Source organism: Lepisosteus platostomus, chromosome 6 (assembly GCF_059453375.1).
Source record: "Lepisosteus platostomus isolate fLepPlt1 chromosome 6, fLepPlt1.hap1, whole genome shotgun sequence".
In the NCBI taxonomy this organism is placed as follows: domain Eukaryota; kingdom Metazoa; phylum Chordata; class Actinopteri; order Semionotiformes; family Lepisosteidae; genus Lepisosteus; species Lepisosteus platostomus.
The window spans coordinates 66658411-66679490 of NC_142616.1; the positions used below are offsets into that span (position 1 = coordinate 66658411).

General features: G+C 52.7%; 1 protein-coding gene across 1 annotated transcript in view; it reads left to right on the forward strand.

Annotated features, from left to right (window-relative positions):
* The window catches only part of sema3g (semaphorin 3G), a 39687-nt gene that overhangs the window by 7835 nt on the left and 10772 nt on the right, over nucleotides 1-21080 (forward strand). The window contains exons 2-6 of the mRNA XM_088637060.1: nucleotides 6670-6830; nucleotides 8196-8258; nucleotides 14173-14292; nucleotides 18300-18390; nucleotides 20600-20716. Of these exons, the coding sequence (XP_088493186.1) occupies nucleotides 6670-6830; nucleotides 8196-8258; nucleotides 14173-14292; nucleotides 18300-18390; nucleotides 20600-20716 (552 nt within the window). The remainder of the gene's footprint in view (nucleotides 1-6669; nucleotides 6831-8195; nucleotides 8259-14172; nucleotides 14293-18299; nucleotides 18391-20599; nucleotides 20717-21080) is intronic.

Here is a 21080-nt window from a genome sequence, read left to right on the forward strand (position 1 = left end):
GGTTATGTAGGGATACAGCAGGATGAGATCTAAACGTGTGGAGCTGTAATCACAGAGACGAGTGGCATTTTCCTTTTAACATGATGGAGGTATTGCTGACAGTGAAGTGTGGCAATCAATCAGAGTGCGAGTTTCTTCCTTTCCTCGTGCTTTTGGTGGCCTGTCTGGTGATCCCGTTTTCCCCAGGAATGCAGTGGAAGACAGTGCCGCGCTGCGCTATATCAGGCTTGATCTGGGGAACGCACGATAATAGAGCTGAACAGCAGAGCGATTCGCAGCTTCTCAGCCAAGAACAACACAGGCAGGTCGCCAGCTGAGTGTTTCTGTATTTTCTTTCCTTGTCCTTCCATTAATTCAACAAAGCAAAGACAGGCAAAAGTGAAAGAGATGCTTGTTTTTCCAGGTGAAACAATAAATTCATTCCAACGAGGTATGTTTTAAAAAAGAAAACCTGTGGCACAAGACTTACAGTAGCAATTAGCGTATTATTGCACTGATGGAAAATTTAGCAGCTCCCAGATCTACAGTATTGTAGATTTTCCAGCTCCTGTTTTTTTGCAGAAACGGCACTGATGTAGCAGGAGAGCAGAATGTTGCTTTACATGTTGCTTTAAACCCATGCGATTCCAATAACTGTGATTGCTGGGGCACCTGGTGTTGTCTTTCACTCAGGAGCTGAGCAGACTGTAAAACCCCTCACAGCTCAATACTTCCCACATCAAGAGCCTTTCTTGTCCGTCTCGTGCTTCTCCCAACGTGGCAGATTTAAGAGTTTGCGAACAGAAAGAGGCCGTTGGGTATGGCCGATGTCCAGGGGTATGGCCCTCAACAGGTTGGCAGGATAGCTTGTTTCCGTCCCCCACCACCCTTTGCGTAAAGCGGCCCTTCCGGGAGAGGAAACGGCGACGGAGTGGGTGCTGGGCGCGTCTCGCGTGCTGTGGCAGGTGGAAGCTATGAATAACAAACAAGCCGCAGACCCCTTCGTGCCCTGACGAGGGCGCGGGGTTTTGAAGGAGGTGGTCAGATTCCTCACATTCTTGGCACGTCGCTGCGCTATCCAGTGGTGTTGAACAAGGGGGATTGTGCAGAGCACACTGCACGTTGTGTGCGAGTCCTTCGCCCTGGTATGCAAAGCGTGGCATTGGTCTAATGCGGTTCAGATGTTGTGAGCCAAGCACGCTGTACAGCATGTAGCACTTGCTCCTTTCGTAGCTGTGCAGCCACAGTACCTCTCCATCAGTGACCGTGGGATATGTTTTGTGTCCCCCCGTGCACAATTTGACCACAGACTATGATGCACCTCGTCTTGGCCTCACGATGGCGTGGGCCGGATATGTAAATTCTGCGTGAGCACCTTTTCAACTATCCCCCTGCCTTCACCAGCACGCCGTAGGTGCAGACCTGCAGTGCACAGAGTCCCCAGCCTCGTGCTGTGGGCTGTGTACTCCCACCGCCCATGGCCTCCCCAGTTAGGGTCATGTGGAGAGGTACTGCAGGTTAATGATGTGCTGCAGCTCAGATGGTTGTGCTGTAAGAAAAGGGTGTCTGGCACATAAAAACAGCACATAAAAATGGTACATAAAATCGGTTGTGAATGAGAGGAGGCTGTTTGGTCAGGCTGGCCATGTTTGATAATTAGTAGCTAATTAATCCAGCTGTTTCTTGAGAGAAGCCAGGGTATTGACTTCAACCAAGCGACTGGGCGGCTTGTTCCACACTCCCACCACCCTTTGGGTAAAGAAGTGTCTCCTGCCCTGTTTTCAATGCAGGGGAAGTGGCAGGTAACTGGAGGGCCGGATGCGAGTTGCCTGCGTTCTTTCCTTGTGGTGGAAGCCTGTGCCCAATTAAGCTTGGATCTCATTTGAATCATTTGCGAACGCTGGTCGGTACTCCCGCCGCCAGCCTCTGGCTGTTAAGAAGACCCCGCCATGCTAATGGCTCTGTATTTTCTTGGGAGGAGCGCGAAAGGAGATGTTCCAGCCTGCTGGCCGATGGTTTCCTGCTGAATCAATATTATCCCGGGGGTCTGGTTACAGGGCAGGGGGGGTGAACGGATCACTCAGCCTTCTCGCAGATTAGTGGATTAGGGGGAATCGAGCCAGGAGGGGCAATTACAGCCGGAGACGGGGGCAGTCGGGAGGCAGAGGCGAGATGTTTTTCCTTCCAATTATCTGGACAAACACCCAGGACAGGGAGGGGACGAGCTGGGGCAGATGCATGTCAGAAACTTTGGCCTTGGGGCTCCATACTGAGGCTTGTGCTGAGCCGTCTGGATGGAGCAAGGAGACTGGCACTGGCTTAACTCTAGAGGAGGCTGGAGGAGAGGTCAGGATAAAGACGTTCTCACTGAGCTATACTGTAGTTCTGCAGCATCTACTGTAGGTTGTCTTTTCCAGGCGCTCTTTTCAGTTACTTGATTGATTTGCTTTAACTGGTCTCGCTGACCATCTTCCTCGGGTCCAGACCGGCTGCAAATGAACAGATTCCTAAAGGCTTGCTCTCCAGGATGGGGTTGGACATGCCCAGTGTGGGTGGGAATCACTCAGGACCAGTGAATCCTGTGGCTGCAGTCTTGATCCCTGAGCAGAGAAGGAGAGCATATACAAAATCGTATAGGGAGGAATGTCTGCACTTTCCAGAGCTCCAGCTCTCATTTCTGCAGCACTGAGAACAGGAGATACTTTTACACAAAGGGGGGTGGGAGTGTGGAACAAGCTGTTGTAGCGAATACCCTGGTTTCTTTTAACAAATGGCTGGATGAGAGCCTCCGATCACTTAGTTGCTACCAAACAAAACTGATCACATGGGCCAAAATGTCTTCTTCTGCCAGTAAACTTAAATTCTTGTTTGTGCTTTTTCTTCGCTTTTCTTCCTCTAATATCTCACCCCGTTGTGTAAGTGCTGGAGTCCCCCGATCCCCCTACTGTTGTGCTGTGAAGGAGGCACAGAGTTCTCGGGGTGGTGGCTGGCGTACTGTGCGTCCCAACCCTGCCGATTTCTGTCAAAAGCGCACAGCGCAAAGCTGTGCAGGAGCCGAGCTGCGAGGCCCGTCCTGGCCTGCGGCGCTCGCGAATGGATGATGGAGCTGTGAAGATCAGTCTCCGGCTCCGGCTTGGCAAGTGTGCTGTCAGCGTCTCTCGAGTCCTCTGACGAGCGCTGGAAGGTCAGGAATGTGGCGGGAGAGCTCCGCCACTGACAGGTCTGCCACCGTCCTTCGTCACGTTTTCCAGACGCAGCCTGTCAGTCCAGCCTGTGGGGGTCTTTCAGGTGTCCGTGGATCTGTTTTCCCGAGCTTTTTCCGAGCTCGCAGAAGGTGCCTGTCGAGCATCTGATGAAAACTCTGCTGGCTCTTCCTCCTGCCCCTTGTCAGGGCTGTGCTCAGACGTTCTGTTAATCCTGCACTTAGAGCAAGGCAGGATTACACTTTGTAGCCCAGTTTGTGGTGAGTGTTTATTTTAGCAGGATTGCTAGCAGCTGCCTGCGTTGTTGGATTCTGACAGCCATAAGGATACCCATTGTTTTAGGCTAGGGAGCAGGAGGAAGCAGGCTTGCTTCCTTAACACACTGGGCTTTTAGTAACAATGCAGGGACCGGGCCATTTAGAACAGGAGCAGGTGAAATTCCTATGCTGTCGCTGCTGCACCGAATTGAAATTTTGCAGAAAATACAGCAGACGAGTCCGTCGTCGGGTATTTCCAGCATCTGTGTTCCTGCGGGGCAGAGACGGACCCCCACAGCAGGCACGCTCCAGTGCTGAGCCATTCCGATCATCCTGGTATCCTGGTCTTTTCTGCCTCTGAGTGTCGGTGAAACTCCCTGCTGTGGAACTCCACAGGTCTCGTTTTCCATCCTGCCATCCCTAGTCCAGTAGCGAGAGGAGAAGAGTCTTGATCTGCTTGCCAGAAAAAAAAAGCTCCCCAGAAGTGTTCTCGAGGATCCACATGTCTCCAGCCCTGACCTCATTCCGGAGCACCTCCTGAGTTGTAACCCTAACCCAGGCCCCAAACCAAAAGACTCCGCTGGTGGGCACAGACAGCGAGAGCCCCTCGCGGTCGGATACCCCCGGGGAGTTTTTGGGGAGACAGATCAACAGTGTGCTCAGTGACAGGGGGTCCCCTGAGACTCCGGGGGGAGGCAGACTGCCCAGATAGGCTGGGAGCGTATCTGTCTGCGCGCCCTCCCTGCAGATGTAACCACCCTCTGACAGAAACACAGCCGCCACATTGACAGGCTGTCACTGTCTGTCAGCACCCTGCCTGAGCGATACTGACTGAGCTCTTTAGTGCGTCTGCTTTGAACTGGGGCACCAAACCAGCAGGGAGCTCAGTGCTGAAATACCTGGGATATCCAGTGTCAGGTAGCTCAGTCTTTTCGGAAAACTAGGCCACTGCTTGAGTATTGAGCTGCTCGTGTTAACACGGCAGCTGGCTGTAGATTTGCCTTGATTGGTTTGATGTGCTTTCATCTTCTTGTCCATCGTGTCATGTGCTTTCTGTCCGCTTCTTCCACTGGGATTTTTTTCCAGGCCTTGTAGACTAGCGGATCTTGGACAGGACACACAAGAGGACTGTACGGACGCGGAATGTGCTGTGTGACTGTTACACGCATATACTACCCCCAGCCTCAATTCTTCTTGCAGGGAAGTAGTGAGTTAAACAATCCTTCACTTTATCTAGCAAGAAGTGAATGAACAGTTCATGGGAGTGCCTTTAAGCTCACAAGTCATAAAACTGTTGAACAGCGTGCTCTTCTCCAGAGACCAGAGACGGTATTTGAAAGTTCTTGGCTCCCAGTGTTTGGTTCCACCTTGAACTCCAGCCTCTCGGTTTCTTTACTTTCTCAAGAAAGGAGCCTGGCTGCTCCACAGTTCCTGTCTGCGCAGCACAAAACCACAGCAATCTCTCCTGGCCACACATCAAACAGGGTGATGGGAAACTGCAGCGTGATCCCAGAGCCCACACAGACGCAGAGACCCGAATCTTGCTCTCGCTCGCCCCGGGCACAGACTCAAAAACACATCCCGGCGGCCCTCGGGGCAAAGAGACCTGCGCGATCCCCGCGGGTCTCCTGCAGGGCACCATTCACCGGACTCATGAAGAGTCCTGGACGAATCCCGCTGGCTGATTGAAGGACTCTCTGTGAACTCTGCTTCTCGCGTCCTGTAGGATTTCCATTCGCATCCGGATTGGAGAGCAGAGTGTTTTTTGCGGGGGCTGTAAAGCAGAGGCCTGACCTGCAAGCCCAAGGCCCAGGAGTGTCTGGTACTGGCCCGGCCCATAAATGGGAGGAAGCTTTGGTGCAAACATTCTCTTTTAACCCTGTCGTGTACTGCGGCCCTGTATGGGGAGAGGCCAAACCGTCTGTGACTGCCTAGAGCTGTGGCTCATTCCGGCCGTGCTCGAGTGGAACGTTCTTGCGCTGTGCGATGGCTGCCAGGCGCCTCAGTGTGAGGGGTTCTTGTCTTTCCTAGCGCCAGGGGTACAGAACAGCAGTGAATGGGGCTTGGGTTAAGCTCTTAGGCAGCAGCTGCCGGTGTGGCCAGGCCAGGCGCGCCCAGGAATTCCTCAGCTTAGCTGTCGGGACAGGTGTTGCGGAATGGAGCTGCTGTTCCTCCTCCTGATTCTGACGGACAGCGGGTGGCATGCCGATCCCCGGGCGTGCCTGGGTGGCGGGAGGCTGGGGGCTGGCTGTAACCCTACCCTGTGTCTCCCAGGGAGCACAGCCTGGTCCTTCGCTCACAGTGTGCGCTGTTCGGCCCTGACCAGCTGCCTCCGTCCCCAGCGTGTCGAGAGTCTATCATACCGAGACAGGACGATGAGCAGGCGGGGGAGAGGGTCCCACGCATTGCTTTTTGACAGAGCGTCCCGTTTGAACAAATCAGGCCTCTAGTCACCAGATTTGGATGTCTGTTTTTATTTGATTTAGCCTGTATGTTTCCAGTTTTTTTCGCTGTATTTGAAGGTGAGCCAGGGCGAGGGCAGACACTGGTGCAAGGCACTTCTCTTTCAACCTGAACCTGCTCCTGGGGGCCCCACAGAGGCCCGCAGGGACCAGGATCAGTTATCTGATCCCCCGGGAAGCAGAGACCACTGTTGCTGGGTGTGTTAATCCCCATGTTTCAGAGAGAGAGCTGAGTAAACGCCGACTCCCGGCGATTTAGAAAGGAGCCCGTTTGTCCGACTTGCAGGCCCACAGAGAACCCGCCCGGGCCCGGGTCAGGAGCACAGAGAGGGAATGACCCCAGCATGGCTCCACACACTCCCCGGAACAGCCCCTCGTGTGTGACAAAACCTTCCTGCTGCGAGGTGCATCCGATTCAGAAGGGGTTGGTGTGTGTCGGTGGAGAGCTTCAGAGTGGATCAGCTGAGAAAATAAGCTGTATGAAATCCGAAATTGTCATTGTGGCCTTCAAAAACACCCTCTTGACACGGAGGACGTGCTGGTAGGATACTTCCTTTTAAACCAACGCACCACTGGTTATGATTCAACAGAAGGTGACTTTCCAGAGTTTTCTTCTTGATATCCATGTGTTTTTACGACTCTGTCCTCCATCTCAGCCTTCTGAGAGCCTGATTTCCTGCGGGGTCAGCCTGTGAGAGTGAGTGCCGGAGAGGTGAATCGCCTCACTCCCTCTCTCCCTCTCTCCCTCGTCCCCTCTGTGTGCTGCAGATCTCCTGGCCTCCAACCGGTCCTCGGTGTTCAGCGGTAACCGCGGCTCCCTCAGCCTGAGCACCGTTTTCCTGGACGAGTACCATGACCGGCTCTTCCTGGGTGGACGAGACATCCTGTACTCCCTCAGCCTGGACCCTGCCAACCTGGATGCTAAAGAGGTACCGTCTTACTGTATGGCGGGGGGGACCAGCTGGATCACAGTGCCTTTTATCTACCAGACAGACTACTGTTACAGTACAGACAAGTGTCTTCACGCATTACAACTGTAATACAGTACACAGACCACTGTCCTTACTGAGTTACAGTACAGACAAGTGTCTTCACGCATTACAACTGTAATACAGTACACAGACCACTGTCGTTACTGAGTTACAATACAGACAAGTGTCTTCACGTATTACAACTGTAATACAGTACACAGACCACTATCCTGAGTTACACTACAGACCACTGTCTCCATGCATTACCACTGTAATACAGTATATAGACCACTATCCTAACTGAGTTGCAGTGCAGACCATTGTCTCCATGGAATCATAGATGTAATACAGAATATAGACCACCATCATAACTGAGTTACAGTTCAAACAACTGTCTCTATGGAATTATAAAAAATGAATCATATTGATTACAACTGCAATGTGGCATAATATGTGTAATACCACACATATTGAATGATACTTGAGACCACTATCTCTACTCAACTACGATTGCAATATTTTATGGATCATGAATTATGACCATAAAATAAAGTATATATCTAAACCACTAGATATATACCTCTATACAGACCACTGTTCCTACAGCATATCAAGTTACAGTACAGAATATACGCTGGTAGTTTGTTACACTAGCATCACAGCTGTATAGGAATTTTGACCACCATTCTTTCTGAATAAACGGCACCTACAACACATAACGGACCACTGTTGTGTCTGAACCTCGAGTGCAATAGAGTACGCTACCTGTTGGCTTTTTAGTTTTCTTTCTTTAGCAGTAGTGAGTCTGCTGGATCCCACTGAAATGTCTGGGATTGGGAGGTGGGAGTTTTGGGAACATCAGGGAGCTTATGTCTGGAGAATTCCCTTGATCCCATTTGCAGACACAGCTCGGCTTATCCCTCCTATCGGTATTGTTTTTGGGGAGGTTTCCCATTGAGCTGTCAGGCATCTCCTTATCAGGGCCGGTGCTCTTTTCCTCCCAGACTCATTTACATTCTCCAGACACTGCTGCGGTAGTTTCCCTCCTGGGCTCCAGCCGCAGCCAGAAACTTCAGTGCTAAAATCTGTTGCTCGGATTTAAGACTGAACACGGGCTTATTTCCTTCCTTAAGCACCGGTGCTAAATCTTCACCCGAGCACCACTCTTGGCTATCTAGGAAAATAATTCCCAGCTGTGTTGTTGATCTGTCAAAAACACACCCGTCTTGGGGGGCTGCTTGCAGCCAGGTCCGCATGATTTGTCTAATTTTCTGAGGGCCTCACCCCTGAGCCTGTGTCACCCCCCCCCCCGTCTCTCCGCAGATCCACTGGCCCCCACTTCCAGGAAACAGGGAGGACTGTGAGCAGATGGGCAAGGATCCGCAGGTGAGTCGGGGCTCAGGAGGCCCAGACCTGCAGCAGACACACGTACAGCAACGCACTCATTCACATGCAAGTAGGACACTTATCCCTGATTTGTGCTGTGAGTTTAGGGAGAGTGTCCAGGGTAGCAGGGGCTCATTTGGGTGATGCAGCTCTCTGGTCTCTGGTCTCTGAAAAGTCCCACAGGTGGCCCGAGGAGCAGGTCTTGTGAATCACTGGGTTGGGTTCCCCCGCTGTGTGCTCTGCAGGCAGATCCAATACGGGCCGAGACTCGGACAGCTCAGACATGGGGGAAAAGAAGAATTTTACCTCCACCCTCACTTGAGGAGAGGTTTAGAAAAAGGCATCCTAATCAAATCGGCAGTGAGCTTCAGAAGTTATCGGTATCACATGGTTAACACCTGTGCCCAGGTGTGACTGCGCTGGGCCTGTGTGATGGATAGTGGCTGAGCTCAGGGGGGACGAAGTTGGCTCTGCTACTGCAGTTACAAAGCACAGCCAGGGGGCTGGAGTGGGACTGTGAGCCATCTGTTCTCATTTAAGATATTTCTCTCTTGTTCCTTTCACGAGCGCAGAGAGTTCATGTGTCTTGCTTGAGGGGCACTGACTTTTAAAGTCCCTCTCTCAGACCCAAGCCACGGCCAGCCCTAATGGGAACTTTTGACGTTTCAGGTGAGGGACAGTCCCCAGCGGAGTTCTGATTCTCTCCATGGCCGAGCTGTACGAGATGATGCACACAGAGATAAACACGCAGGCGTTTTCCACAGGGGAGGCAGGAGTCTCTATACCTGGCGAGACGGGTCTTAAATTCTCTGCACTTGTAATACAATATATAGGGAAATTCTGCCAGGCCTCCCCTGACTGCTCCTGCTCTCCGATCCCCTTTAAATAACGAGCGGGTTAAATGTGCTGAGATTTAAGATCCCCTCCTGCACTATTAGGCTGTGTCGGAGCGGTCTGGTTCACATGTGCGTGCAATCAATATCTGTGGAACATTCTGCAAGATCCTCAGCCTCGACAAACAAAGAGGCACTGTGGGTTACCTAACACGGGTTTGGAGAAAAAAAAAATGCTGAAAAAAAGCAATTGCTTTGAGCCCGGAATTGGCACGCTCATTATCGCCGCAACAGCGGGCATGATTCTATTTATGTTCTGAAATCCGATAGCCTTATTAAGCGCGCGAGAGCAGCAGGGCTGGCTGTGGGCGTGACAGGGTGGTTTGCTACTCGAAGGCGCGGGGCCGTGCGTGTATTGATCTGGATAGCGTAACGGCTGTATTAGGGCCTCCGTTGTGCAGAAGGCCACATCTGCAAGTCTTCAACCCAGAGGCAAATGTTTTCTGCTGTCTTCCTGGAAAACGTTGGCTGCTTCAGACAGCTGTGGCGTAACACATGAGAAACTGTGAGCAGAGGGGCGGAGTTCTGTGCTGCAGCCCAGGCGCTGCACCTGTGTCCAGTGGCCGTGCCCTCAGTGTTAGAGCACAAGACCGGGGGCTTTAGCAGATGGCTAATGCGGAGGAGGGGCTGAGACTGCAGGGAGATCTCGGAACACCCCCGTCGATCTGACGTTTCTGACTGTTCCGGTGCTGCAGAGAAATCCTGGGCCCTGATGTTTTGGGTGGTGGAGCGCGTAGTGGTTGAGGCCGATACCCTGGCTTCTTCCGAGAAATGGCTGGTTAAGAACCTCCAGTCAGGACCGGAGGCGCCCCTTTACGCAAAGGGTTGTGGGAGAGTGGAACAAGCTTATTTAGCTATGCGACAGTATCCTGGGTTCTTTTAAGAATTTGGCTGGATGAGATCCTGGCATCAATTAACTACTAACTACTAAAATGGCACGATGGGCCGGATGACCTCCTCTCATTTGTAACCTTCTTACGCTCTTACTCGAAAATGTGCTGCGCTCCTTCGTCGAGTTAGAATAGACGTCCGCTGGTTTGGAAATCTTTTTCCCATCGTGGGCCTCTTTTGTGTCTTTGCTGGTTTCAAGAGTCATTTTTCTCTCTTCTGTGGGACCAAAAAAGCCTGTGGAAAGCTCAATGATTTGTGCTTTAATTCCAAACTTGCTTGAAACAGGCTTGCATCACGTCTGGAGTTAGACTTTCTGTCTTTTAGCTGCAGTCAGAAGCAGTTACTGTATAGACTTTGTCTTTTAGCTGCAGTCAGAAGCAGTCACTGTATTATCTGCAGTAAACACGGATTGTTTTAACAGATAATTTATAGACCTTTTATTCAGCTCCACTGTTGTTGGATTATATTTGTGCACTCCATATTTCTGGGACAGGCTCCGAGGTTTCTGCAAGTACAAAGGGGGGGTCTTGTGATTATGGACAGAGGTGTCGCCTTGTATATCTGCAGCTTTTATTATCACTGTCCTGACAGGACCGGACAAACTAGCAATTACCCCTCTTTCCCAGCAGGCACGGTTGGGCCCGCCCGTTAGTTAATTTCACCTGCCTTGGCTCGGCACATTCCTTAGCCTTGCTGGACCAGGGCCTTGCCACGCTTCACTGCCCTGACGGGCAAAACAAACGTCACCCTGGGGAGGTCGGAGGTCACGGAGGACCGGTTGGCTTAAGCACCGGTGCTTAACCGGTTGGTTCACGACAGTCTGGACCCGTCGTGGGCCGTCCCCCCGAAGACAGTCTCGCCTGCAGCCTCCGCCCCCCGTGGTGGGGCCTGTCGGAGACGTCACCCGACGTTCCGGGAGACCCCTTCCAGAGCAGGGCCGTCTTTTCTGCTGGGCTCGACCGCTGCCCCCGTGACGGCAGACCCCCCCGGGGATGATGACGAGATCAGGGGGCTGCAAGAAGCCAATCTCTCTACTTGAGAAAGAAGAAGAGACAAGGCGACGCGGTGGCGTCGTTCTGCCGGTGTATCGTACGAGCGCAGAACGGAGATCCCTGGAGTCTGGTCCTGTAGAGCAAGCTGTGAATGGGAGTGGATGTGCAATGGAAAATCGGCAAAGCAGAGGAGAGTTATAGCTGCAAGAGGACTCTTAAAGAAAGCTCGCTCTCATCTTCAGTTTGTTTTTCTCCACTTTTCCTAACTCCAGATATTCCCTCCTAATTTCCCATATCCGTGTCTCGGTGGTGGGGTGTTGCATGCAGAAAATATGGGGAGAGCACATTTTTCTACTGTCCCCCAAAATACTTAAAAAATTATCTTGCTTGTTTTTTTTTTCTGAATAATGCTTCATTTTGAGGGACGGTAAAAAAACATCCCAGCCTTTCCCAAACTTTAGATTTCAGCTCGCCTGCGCTTTCTGCTGGCTCAGACCCTCCCCTCAGAGCCCGTGCTTAATTGGATTCCTAACGAGGGGTAACGGCTGGCTAATGAGTGTGCCTAATCCTGCTTTCAGCCCGGGCCACGACCTCCGATGTGTTTGCCTTAAGATCGTTATCCCGCGGGGTCGCAACCCTCTCCTTCAGGTTTAATTAACCCCCCTGGCCCCAGCCCTCGCTGCGGTATTGCCTTTACAGCGGGCGGCTCAGGGAGGGGGTTGGGTAACAGGAGGGCAGTGGAACAAGTGCCCTGTCAGGCCCCGGAAACTCAGAATTGCCCCCAAGGAGGGAGGAAAATCCTTCCTTATTTAGGTGAGACATAGGAGAAGCCTGTATGGGTCTGCATGCCACATCAGAGAACTTACTGCAGTGGCGTCCTGCCCAGTGCGATGTGCAGGGCTCATGCACAAAGCTGCCATTGATACCACAGGCTGGGGAAGTGTTATTTCCAGCAGCCCAGCGTGCACACAAAGCGCAGTGTGTGCGCTAATTCATGTGCCTGCCCCCTTTTTTTTAAACCCTTGTCAGCTTTGACAGAAGACAAACACTGGTGTTTTTCCTGTACCGCTGCCTGTAATCCAGAAGGCATCAGACAGGATTCAGGCAGTTTTCTTTTCTTTTAAAGAGATTAGGGAAATGATGTTAAAGTTTCACCCCTCAACGGGCTGACAGGGAGCGAGCGGACACACCCCAGCTCCTCGCAGAACAGTCCAGGGAACCGGATCACATCCATGCCAGTCTCATGGTATTGTGCCCTGACCAGCCTCCAAGTACATTATAAACTCCTGGTTTGATACATAGTCTAGTAGAGGGTAAAGCAACCTGGTCTTCCTAACAGAGGCATATTCCTGTCAGTGTATGCACTTATTTAAGTATTATTCCTGTGTTGTTAGTGTTGTGCGTGAGGTGTAAGGTGTGGCACCTAACCTCACCGTATTCCAAACAACAGCCCTGACTTTTAAAATAAAAAAAAGCTCAGTACCATGCACGCAGGAGAGCAGGTACGGTCAAGTTGCTGCTCCCTACTAAATGGCGCAGGGCCTGACACAGATGCTGGTGTTTTACTGTTGCGGGGCTCTGCACAGGGCCGCCCGCCAGCAGCCCTGAAATCCCAGCCCTCCCAGCTGCGCGGCCCCCAGCCGAGGCTGGGATGACAGGGGGACCGCAGCGCATGCCCCACCAGCTCCAGCAGCTTCCGGTCCGACTGGGACCTGGGCCTGGTTCTGACGGAGAAGAGGGCGCAGAAGCTCTCCTCCTCCTCTTCTCCGAGCCCAGCTGGACACTGCCTGTCCCCGGGAGAGTCGGATTGTTGGGTCTGGGGGGCCTCAGGCCTTGCCCATTGAAGCAGGCGCAGAGAAAGAGAGGCTGTCTCGTTGGAGCCACCTGTCGGAGCTGTGGTAGGCGGACCTGGTGGACATTAATCTCCCTCTGTGTCCCCCACACGCCTTTCAGGAAATAACCTCTCTCAGCAACTGTAGCCCCTGTGCAGCTGGGCGAACCCATCTCCTGCTTGACCCCCTAGATGAGTCTGACCTCCTGACCTCGGGGAACAAAACTCAGGGCAGGCAGGTTTCCGCTGGGCCGGCCAGGCCTTCGCTCTCCTACGCTACACACAGGAAGGGCTCCTGCCCCTGTTTTCCTGTTCTCCGCCTGCTTCTTGGCATGCTCCCCCGTCTCCGTCTGGCCCTGGGAAAACAACCCCTGGAAAACATCAGATTTTCATTTGGTTTTATTTGACTTTGTTTTCGAATCACTTTCCTCGGCTCCTCTTGGTAACGTGGATGTTTTAGGAGCCCCTTTCTGAAGTCAGAAAGTGCACGCAGAAGTCATGTTATTGTTGTTGTCAAAGAATTGTCAAATAGAGCAGTTATTTCTACCGTCGTGGAGAGGGGTTGTACAGGACCTGGGGGAGGGGGATTTGAGGACTGGCGCTGCCGGCACCTAGCATCCTGGCTGGGGCTTGGAAAGTCATTGCATTAAACCTGCATGGATTTTTTTTCCTGGGCAGCAGCGTGGAACACCACGGATTAACTTTTAATCCATCGGAAGAGAGCTGCAGGCTCAGTTGCTGACACTGTAACCCTGAGCAGGAAGCACTTGAAGTACTGAAGCCTGATTACTCCAGCTCACCCAGCTGGGTCCCCGAGTCCTGACCTGGAGGGGAGGGGGCGCTGGGGTAGACCTGTAATAGCTTTTCACCCAACTCAAGGGACAGTCCTGAACTCTCCAGCTCACTTTACGCCGCAGGTACCGGCTGAAGGCTGAGGACCTGTACTTGCAATAGCTCTTGGTGTTTAATCTCATTGCTCCTTGGCTGCCTTATTAGAGCAGTTTTAACTGATGGTGTTAGAAGTGAGAAAGGTCACAGTCTAGCCTGTCTGGCAGTGAGTAGTTAATTAATCCCAGGATCTCCCCCAGCCACTTCTTGAAATACACCAGGGCATAAGCTTCAACAACAATGCTGGGTGGCTTGATCCACACTACCACCTCCCTTTGTGCAAAGAAACGCCTCCTGTCCTGACTGGAGGATTATTGGCTTCAACGAGTTCCACACCCCCACCACCCTTTGCGTAAAGTCATAACATGGCAGCAGGGAACGTGTTACCCAGACATCTCCCTCTCGCTGGTCTCTTCCAGAGCGAGTGCGCCAACTACGTCCGGGTGCTGCACCCCTACAACCGCACCCACCTCCTGGCCTGCGGCACCGGCGCGTTCCAGCCAATGTGCGCCTTCGTCTACGTGGGTCACCGGGGAGAGGTGAGAGCCAGCGCCCCCTTCTGCACTGCGGGGCTCACTGCAGGCAGCCCTTTTCAATGCTTAGCTAGATCTTAATTCTGCTTCTCTATCAAAGATCTTTAAGGCTAATTCCACTGCGTAATCCACCTTCTCAATGCACTTGATATTTCTAGGGTACTATTTGTGTGGAGTTTGTGTGTTCTCTCCATGTGGATGGTTCAATGAACAGATACTTACTGTATTTATTACTAATGAACATTTCTTCCTCATGTCATGGGCATTTCAGAGTACTACAGTAGCATCGCTTTGTTTGACTGAATGTTTTCTACAATATTACTGCACACACGTTTAACACGTTTAATTTATACACACAGCAACCTCACAGTAAAAAAATGCGACTGTGTTTTATAACAGTTAAAAGTCTAAGTATCGCATGGTTTCCAGAATAGTTCTGTCTCATGAACGAGCAGGACAGTAATCGGTCATTTTAGCAGTCTGCGTGGAGCACTGTAAGTTTTACTGCGGCCCTTTTTCCTCTCAGTAGTGTTTCACAGGGCTCAGAGTATCTCCCACTAAGCTGAAACCAAGGAGCTACTGTTGATAAACATCTGTGCGCCCCTCGTATGTCACGTTAAAGACTGACAGGCCATCAATATCCCTGACGCGGGCAGGAATAACGAGATATCTGGCTCACGCCGGGAGAGGAAATTAATCGCACTTGGAGTGTCCAATAAAACGTACAATAAACGTGTGGCTGGCAGGCGGGTCGTGTCCTTCCCAGCGTGAATTCTCACTGCTTGTCGGAGGGAGAGAAAGAGCCCATTTAGACCAGTGTCACGGGCTGGTTAATGGGGCCACCCCCTCCCTCACCCAGGCAGGGGCGGGCACCGTCAGCCTGCGGTCAGACCCCAGAGGCGGGCTCCTAATGAGTCAGTGTGGGGGGAGGTCCGGATTATCATCCTGCTATCCATCTGGCTCAGCTGTCCAGGGGCTCCTCCAGGCCTCCTCTCCTGACTCTCGGTGAGGCTGCTGGGATCTTCCTGCTCTGCGTGCTGGAGTCTTGTGGGAACCGGACAGTGGGGCGATGCCAGGCCCTGCCCAGTGCTGTGCGCCAAGGGCAGACCAAAGGCACCACACGCCAGCCTGGAATCAGTGCCATGCCTGTGTGGTGGGAGTTTTTTACCCTGATGAAAGTTTCCCCCTCAAATTCCACAGGCTGTAGTTGCCCGCAATAAAAAAGGAAGTGGGTTTGTAAACCACATGATTAGTGGCTTTAAAAAGCCCAGATAAACTGGTTGCAAGACCAGACCCCAGTTTCTTACAGCTGTCTAGGCTGCCCCCTAGTCCCTGGGCCACACAGCCCCAGTACCATGAATAACCCGTCCACAAGAGGGCGCCACTGTTTCCATTGTCCGCCAGAGAGAAGAGTAAAGGCAAGGCCATCATGGGCACCAAAAAGAGAGGCCACACCGAGCTAGGGGACCATTTGCCCCATATGCAAGCTCTGGCACAACCATTTCATATGCCTTGTTTTCATCTTGGGGGAGGAGAATCACCCTGCGCTGGTGCCGACATACAGTAGATCCCCTTTGTCCACCCAGTGAAATCACATCACTCCCCAGTGCTCCATTTCAAGGACGCAGGAGCTGGGACAAGGCTCACTTCCGAAGCACAATGTGAAGCTCCAGATGCAGACGTCTGCTACCGAAATAAGCTGTTGAACTGTATTTATTTGTCAGCGATGCCTCTTCTAAGCTCATGACCACTCACGCCTTCTACAGAGGCAGCAGAGGAGACGCTCTAGTGAGTCAGGGGCCCCCTGTCTTCCAGCTACGGCCATGCAGTCCAGTGTGCCTGTCCACGCTGCTGTGAAATTGCAGACCCCCCCCCTTACTGAGAGGGATGGGAGGCATCTCTGCCCTCTGTGTCGCTCGAGTCACGTCTGTTTAAATCTGCCTTCAAACAGCACAGCTGCTTCAGCAAAGGAAAATAAACTTGGACTACAGAACGGAAACATCCGGGTTGTCCTCTCTCTGAAGACGACCCGGGGAGGCTGGCTTGACGTGTGTTATGATAACAAGAGCGAGAGGGAGGTGGAAACCATTTGGCGCTGGAGGCCGGGCTCCGTGCGGCTCTTGGTTTTAGCGGTCAGCCGAGCGCGGGATCGCGGGAGGCTGGGGGCGGTCGAGGGGATACCTTTCCCACGCCAGCTCACGCCGCCGGTCAGCGGCGGTCGGAGCGGCGGGCTGGACTGGTCAGCGCGTGTGCGCTGGCCGACCCGGCCTGCTGGGAGCTGGCCGCTTTGTTCGATGGGGCAGAATCCTGAGGGTGTGGAAGCCATATCGCACCCCGATAATACGGAGTACCGCCCCCCGCCCCCCCGATCTGCTCACACTCATACAGCAGGCGAGGAGGGGGCTGACTGCGGGGGGTCTGCTTGGGACAGAGACGCGCCGGGCAGGGGGGCAGTGGGGGGGGGTGAGAGGGTCAACTCAGGGCGAACGAGGAGGCAGGAGAGAGCCGGAGCCAGCGGGAGATGAAAGCGAGGGCACCGATATTCATTCCACAGCAGGGACTGCAAACGCCATTCCTTTTATTTCTTACCGGGACTCCCGTTTTTAAGTTAGCTCATCGAGTTCGTCGAAATTGCTTTGGGAATCACTGCCATTTAAGAGCAAAATATGCAGAAAATCTCGCATTTCAAAGAGTGTGCGTGCAAAGGCAGTGACTTCTCCAGCTTTGCAGCAGGTATCGGCCTTGGACAGGCTGCGTTTCAGTTCAGACCTCCTCGGTGCGCAAGGCTGCCGTGTTTGTGCCCACTCTGTCTCATGCTCCGTGTTTTGTCGCAGTCATGTTGACTGCAAGGCATTAGCATACAACAGGGCCCTGCAGTTCCAGTCATGGAAACGAGAGCTGAGACTGAACAAAGACCAGAAGACTCTGCAACCCCTGCAGCTCTGTGGCTCCGCTCCTGGTTGGAGTAGGGGGCTCGTTCTGTAGCAGCTCTCGCAGTGGAGCTGCAGGGGGGTTTCAGTGCTCTTGTTAAGCAGTCGTATAATGAAAGCAAAGGTGCATCGCGAAGCCTGTTTCCTTCTGGGGTGCTGCAGTATGTTTTGGGGTCCCCCTATGATGGAGGTGCGACACCCTAAAAGACAACGTCTCCGTGCGGCTTTGCTCCGTGCGCAGTGTGGGGGACGGGAACTGCGAGGCTCTTGGGGAAGTCTCTAACTTCTTTCAGTTTGCAGCCCATTGACCAGAGAGCCACAATGTAAGATTGTGCACAACGGGCCCAAACACCCAGAGCAGGCGAGTTCGTGAGAAGGTCACTCAGCTCTGGACGGGCTGGAACAATGCACAGAAGCTCTACACAGGCCTCGACATTTTCTCAGGGACTTCAGTTACAATAGGCCTGTGATCCGCGTTTATTTATGCTTAGCGTTATCGGGGAGGGGAGGATCAGAGTCTCGCTGAAAATGTGACATGTGCTTTTTTCCTTGGAAAGTTTATTTGACGGGTTGAAACAAGGCAACATATTGCGGACAAACTGCCAACTGGGCACAACAGTTTGACTGAGCGCCTCACGCCCCTGACCTTCTGATGGTCTTGGAAGAAAAAAATAACGCCTTTTGATAGTGCCTCTTGTCTGGTGCAAGCTGTACGAGAGTAACAGTTTGATGAATTTTTGAAATGCTGAACAGGGGCTTACACAGTGAAGGAGAATTCCATGAACAGAGTGCAAGAGGAAACTATGTGGAAGTGCATTTAACTCTGATATCAGGAGGTCACGTCTTCACACAAAGAGTGGGAGGAGCGTGGAACAAGAGCTGCAGCATGGTGGCCAGCTGATGTGAGGCAGGACCTGCGGGCGTTGAGTAAAGAGGTCAAGTCAGAGGACGCCCTGCAAGGTGGCAACTTGAAGCCAAGTGTGTCTTAGATCTGAGACTCCTGTGAACCCAGCGCCTTGGGTGTTAAAGATTTCTTCTGTCTGTTTCATCCCTGTCCCACCCCCCTCCCTATTCCCCATGCAGCATGTCTTCTCGATGGATCCGACCAACGTGGAGAATGGGCGGGGGAAGTGCCCTCATGATCCCAGCCACCCCTTCGCCAGCACCTTCATTGGTATGTCCCAGTGCTCCCAATAACTGTGCAGCTTGTAGATACTCTTCACACCAAAACTGGGTTTTATTTTCACATTATGAAAGAAAGATGCTAATTTAGGAATGATTCCTGAAGCAAGCAACTTCCCAGAGGGCAGGTGTGTCCGCAGGTGATCATTCCAAATCTACTCTTAATGAGCAAAACTCAACTTGTAATTGACTTAATTGGTCCAAATCAAATTTCTCACAGCTCTTCAGGTGCAGCTGCTTACTGCAAATTACAGCAAATTCTGCTCTTCTTTGTCTCCTGCGCACTTACAGAGACTCTATGTCAGAAATGCATCTGAAAAATTTAGTATTAGTGCACAGTGACAGCCAAGATCTTGTTTTTTGTTGTTAAAAAGAGATTTCCATTTGGTTAGGGAGCTTCAGGAAGGACACTGTTTCCGGGAAGTGCAAGCAGTTTGATTAAAAACTTTGATCTAGATGCTAAGCTGATCTCCAGTGAATCGGTTTCCAGTGTAGTGTCTCTCCCCTGTCCTCCCTTATTCCAGTGTAACGTTCAGGGCAGCTCTGGGAATCCCAGGAGGCCCTGGGCTTCAGTCCTGGCACAGAGACGCCGTGACGCAGCCAAGATGAGCTGAACTGCGCGTTTGGACCGAGTCCTCCGAGCCCACAAGGGGCGGGTCCCACCCTGCCTGCAGAAGACAAAATCACATGACCCACGGAGCGCTCCAAGCACAGGAAAACTACAAGAACTTAGAAAGAGAGAGGGAGCAGAAGAGGATGGGAGAAAAGTGTGAATTGCCCCTCTCACCTCCCCCACCTGCCAGGCCAGGCTTCGCTCCCCTCCTCCTCCTCCTCCTCCTCCGCAGTGATGAATTACAGCTCAGCTGATATCATCTCGGCGGGAGTCGCCTACGAAGAAAAAGCGATCTTGTCATTCCAAGATTAATAACGCTCTCTCCCCGACGAATCCGAAAGTCGAAAGCCCCACCTCCGTTCTCATCTTCCCCGCAGGAGTGCTGCTCGGGAAACTGTCCGCCCGGGTCTCCTGTTTTGGAAAAGAGCCACGGGGCTGGTGAAGACTGATGAGGTCCTCGGTGCTTTCTGTGCCACTCCCTCTCCTTAACTGGGCCCTGTGTGGACGAGAACCGGCTGTGCTCCGGGCTGCAGCCCGGGCCAGTGTAGCCCCTCTGCCTGGGGACTGTCTCTGACCGGGGGCCCTCGGGCACCTTTTCCTTCACAAGGAGGTCTCCTGGCTCTGCGGGGAAGTGCTTCTCGGCTCCAGTCCCCGACCCGGTCCGCTCCGATCCGGTCATCGCTTTGGGCATTTCTGCTTTCCGCTGTGACCTGGCAGTGAAATCGCCTGCCGGAGTTCTTCATTGCTTATCATCAGCTCTGCAGAAAGAGCTGTTCCTTTCCTTCCGATTCGGTCTATCTTTCTCTCGCTTCCTGCCTTTCTCCATTAAGGTGCTGTTACAGTACCTCCTCTTACTCCCCTTTCTCTGGCTGCTGAACTCCCTAACTTGCTCTCTGGGTCTCCCAGGACTCTTCAGCGTGAAGGCTGAAACACGAGCCAGATGGCATGAGTGGAAACCACAGGGAGAAGCATCTAAAACCGAAAACAGGAGGGGCGTCTTACCTCGCAGGGTGGCGGGAGCATGGAACAGGCTGCACAGCCCCGTTGTTGAAGCTTCTTTCAAAAACACGACTGGGCGAGCTCCTCCAATCAGGGCCGGAGGCACTCCTTTACCCAAAGGGTTGTGGGAGTGTGGAACAAGCTTGCCCCGCCATGTGACTGTATCCCGGCTTCTTTCAAGAACCGGCTGGGAGAAATAATAATAATAATAATGTTTCTTTATTAGCCCTATACAATTTCTTGCATTAGGAATTCATCTTTTCACATACCCCAGCTTTTCTCCAAGGAGACACAGACAGGGAGAGAAGCTTGTGGTCAGAGCACAGGGTCGGCCATTGTACGGCGCCCCTGGAGCAGCTGGGGGTAAGGGCCTTGCTCAGGGGCCCAACGGAGTAGGATTCCTCTGCCGGCCGCGGGATTTGAACCGGCAACCTTCCAGTCACAGACGCAGATCCTGAGCCACAGAGCCACCGCTCCGCCCAGATGCTCGGATCAGTTCTGTGATAGCGGTCAAAGAGGCTAGACAGTCGGAATGGACCCGTCCTGTCTGCAGACATTCTTACTTGCTCTCTCTCCCCCCCCCCCGCAGGCGGTGAGCTCTACACGGGCCTGACCGCTGACTTCCTGGGCCACGACGCCGTCATCCTCCGCAGCCTGGGCGGCCGCTCCACCATGAGGACCGAGACGGACCAGCGCCTCCTGCGCGGTACGGCGGCCAGCGTGCGGCGCCCCAGCCCCGCGTGCACACAGATACCCTCGCGGCGGTCCTTACAAACCTCACTTCAGGGACTGTGCGGATGCCGTTTTTGGCCATTGTACTGAAAGGGGGATGGAATGCTGGGATGGTTACTGAGCTTTCGCCACATCTCTACAGCATTGTCCCTGCTGTCCTGAAATGCAATAATCCAGCTGTACTGTGCCTGTGCTTGAGAGGCATAGCAGTGTGCATGTGGGCGCAGTCTGGTGTGATAGACCGCACATACACATAATAATAATTAATAATAATTGCTTACACTTCTAAAGCGCTTTTCTGGACACTCCACTCAAATAGCTTTACAGGTAATGGGGAT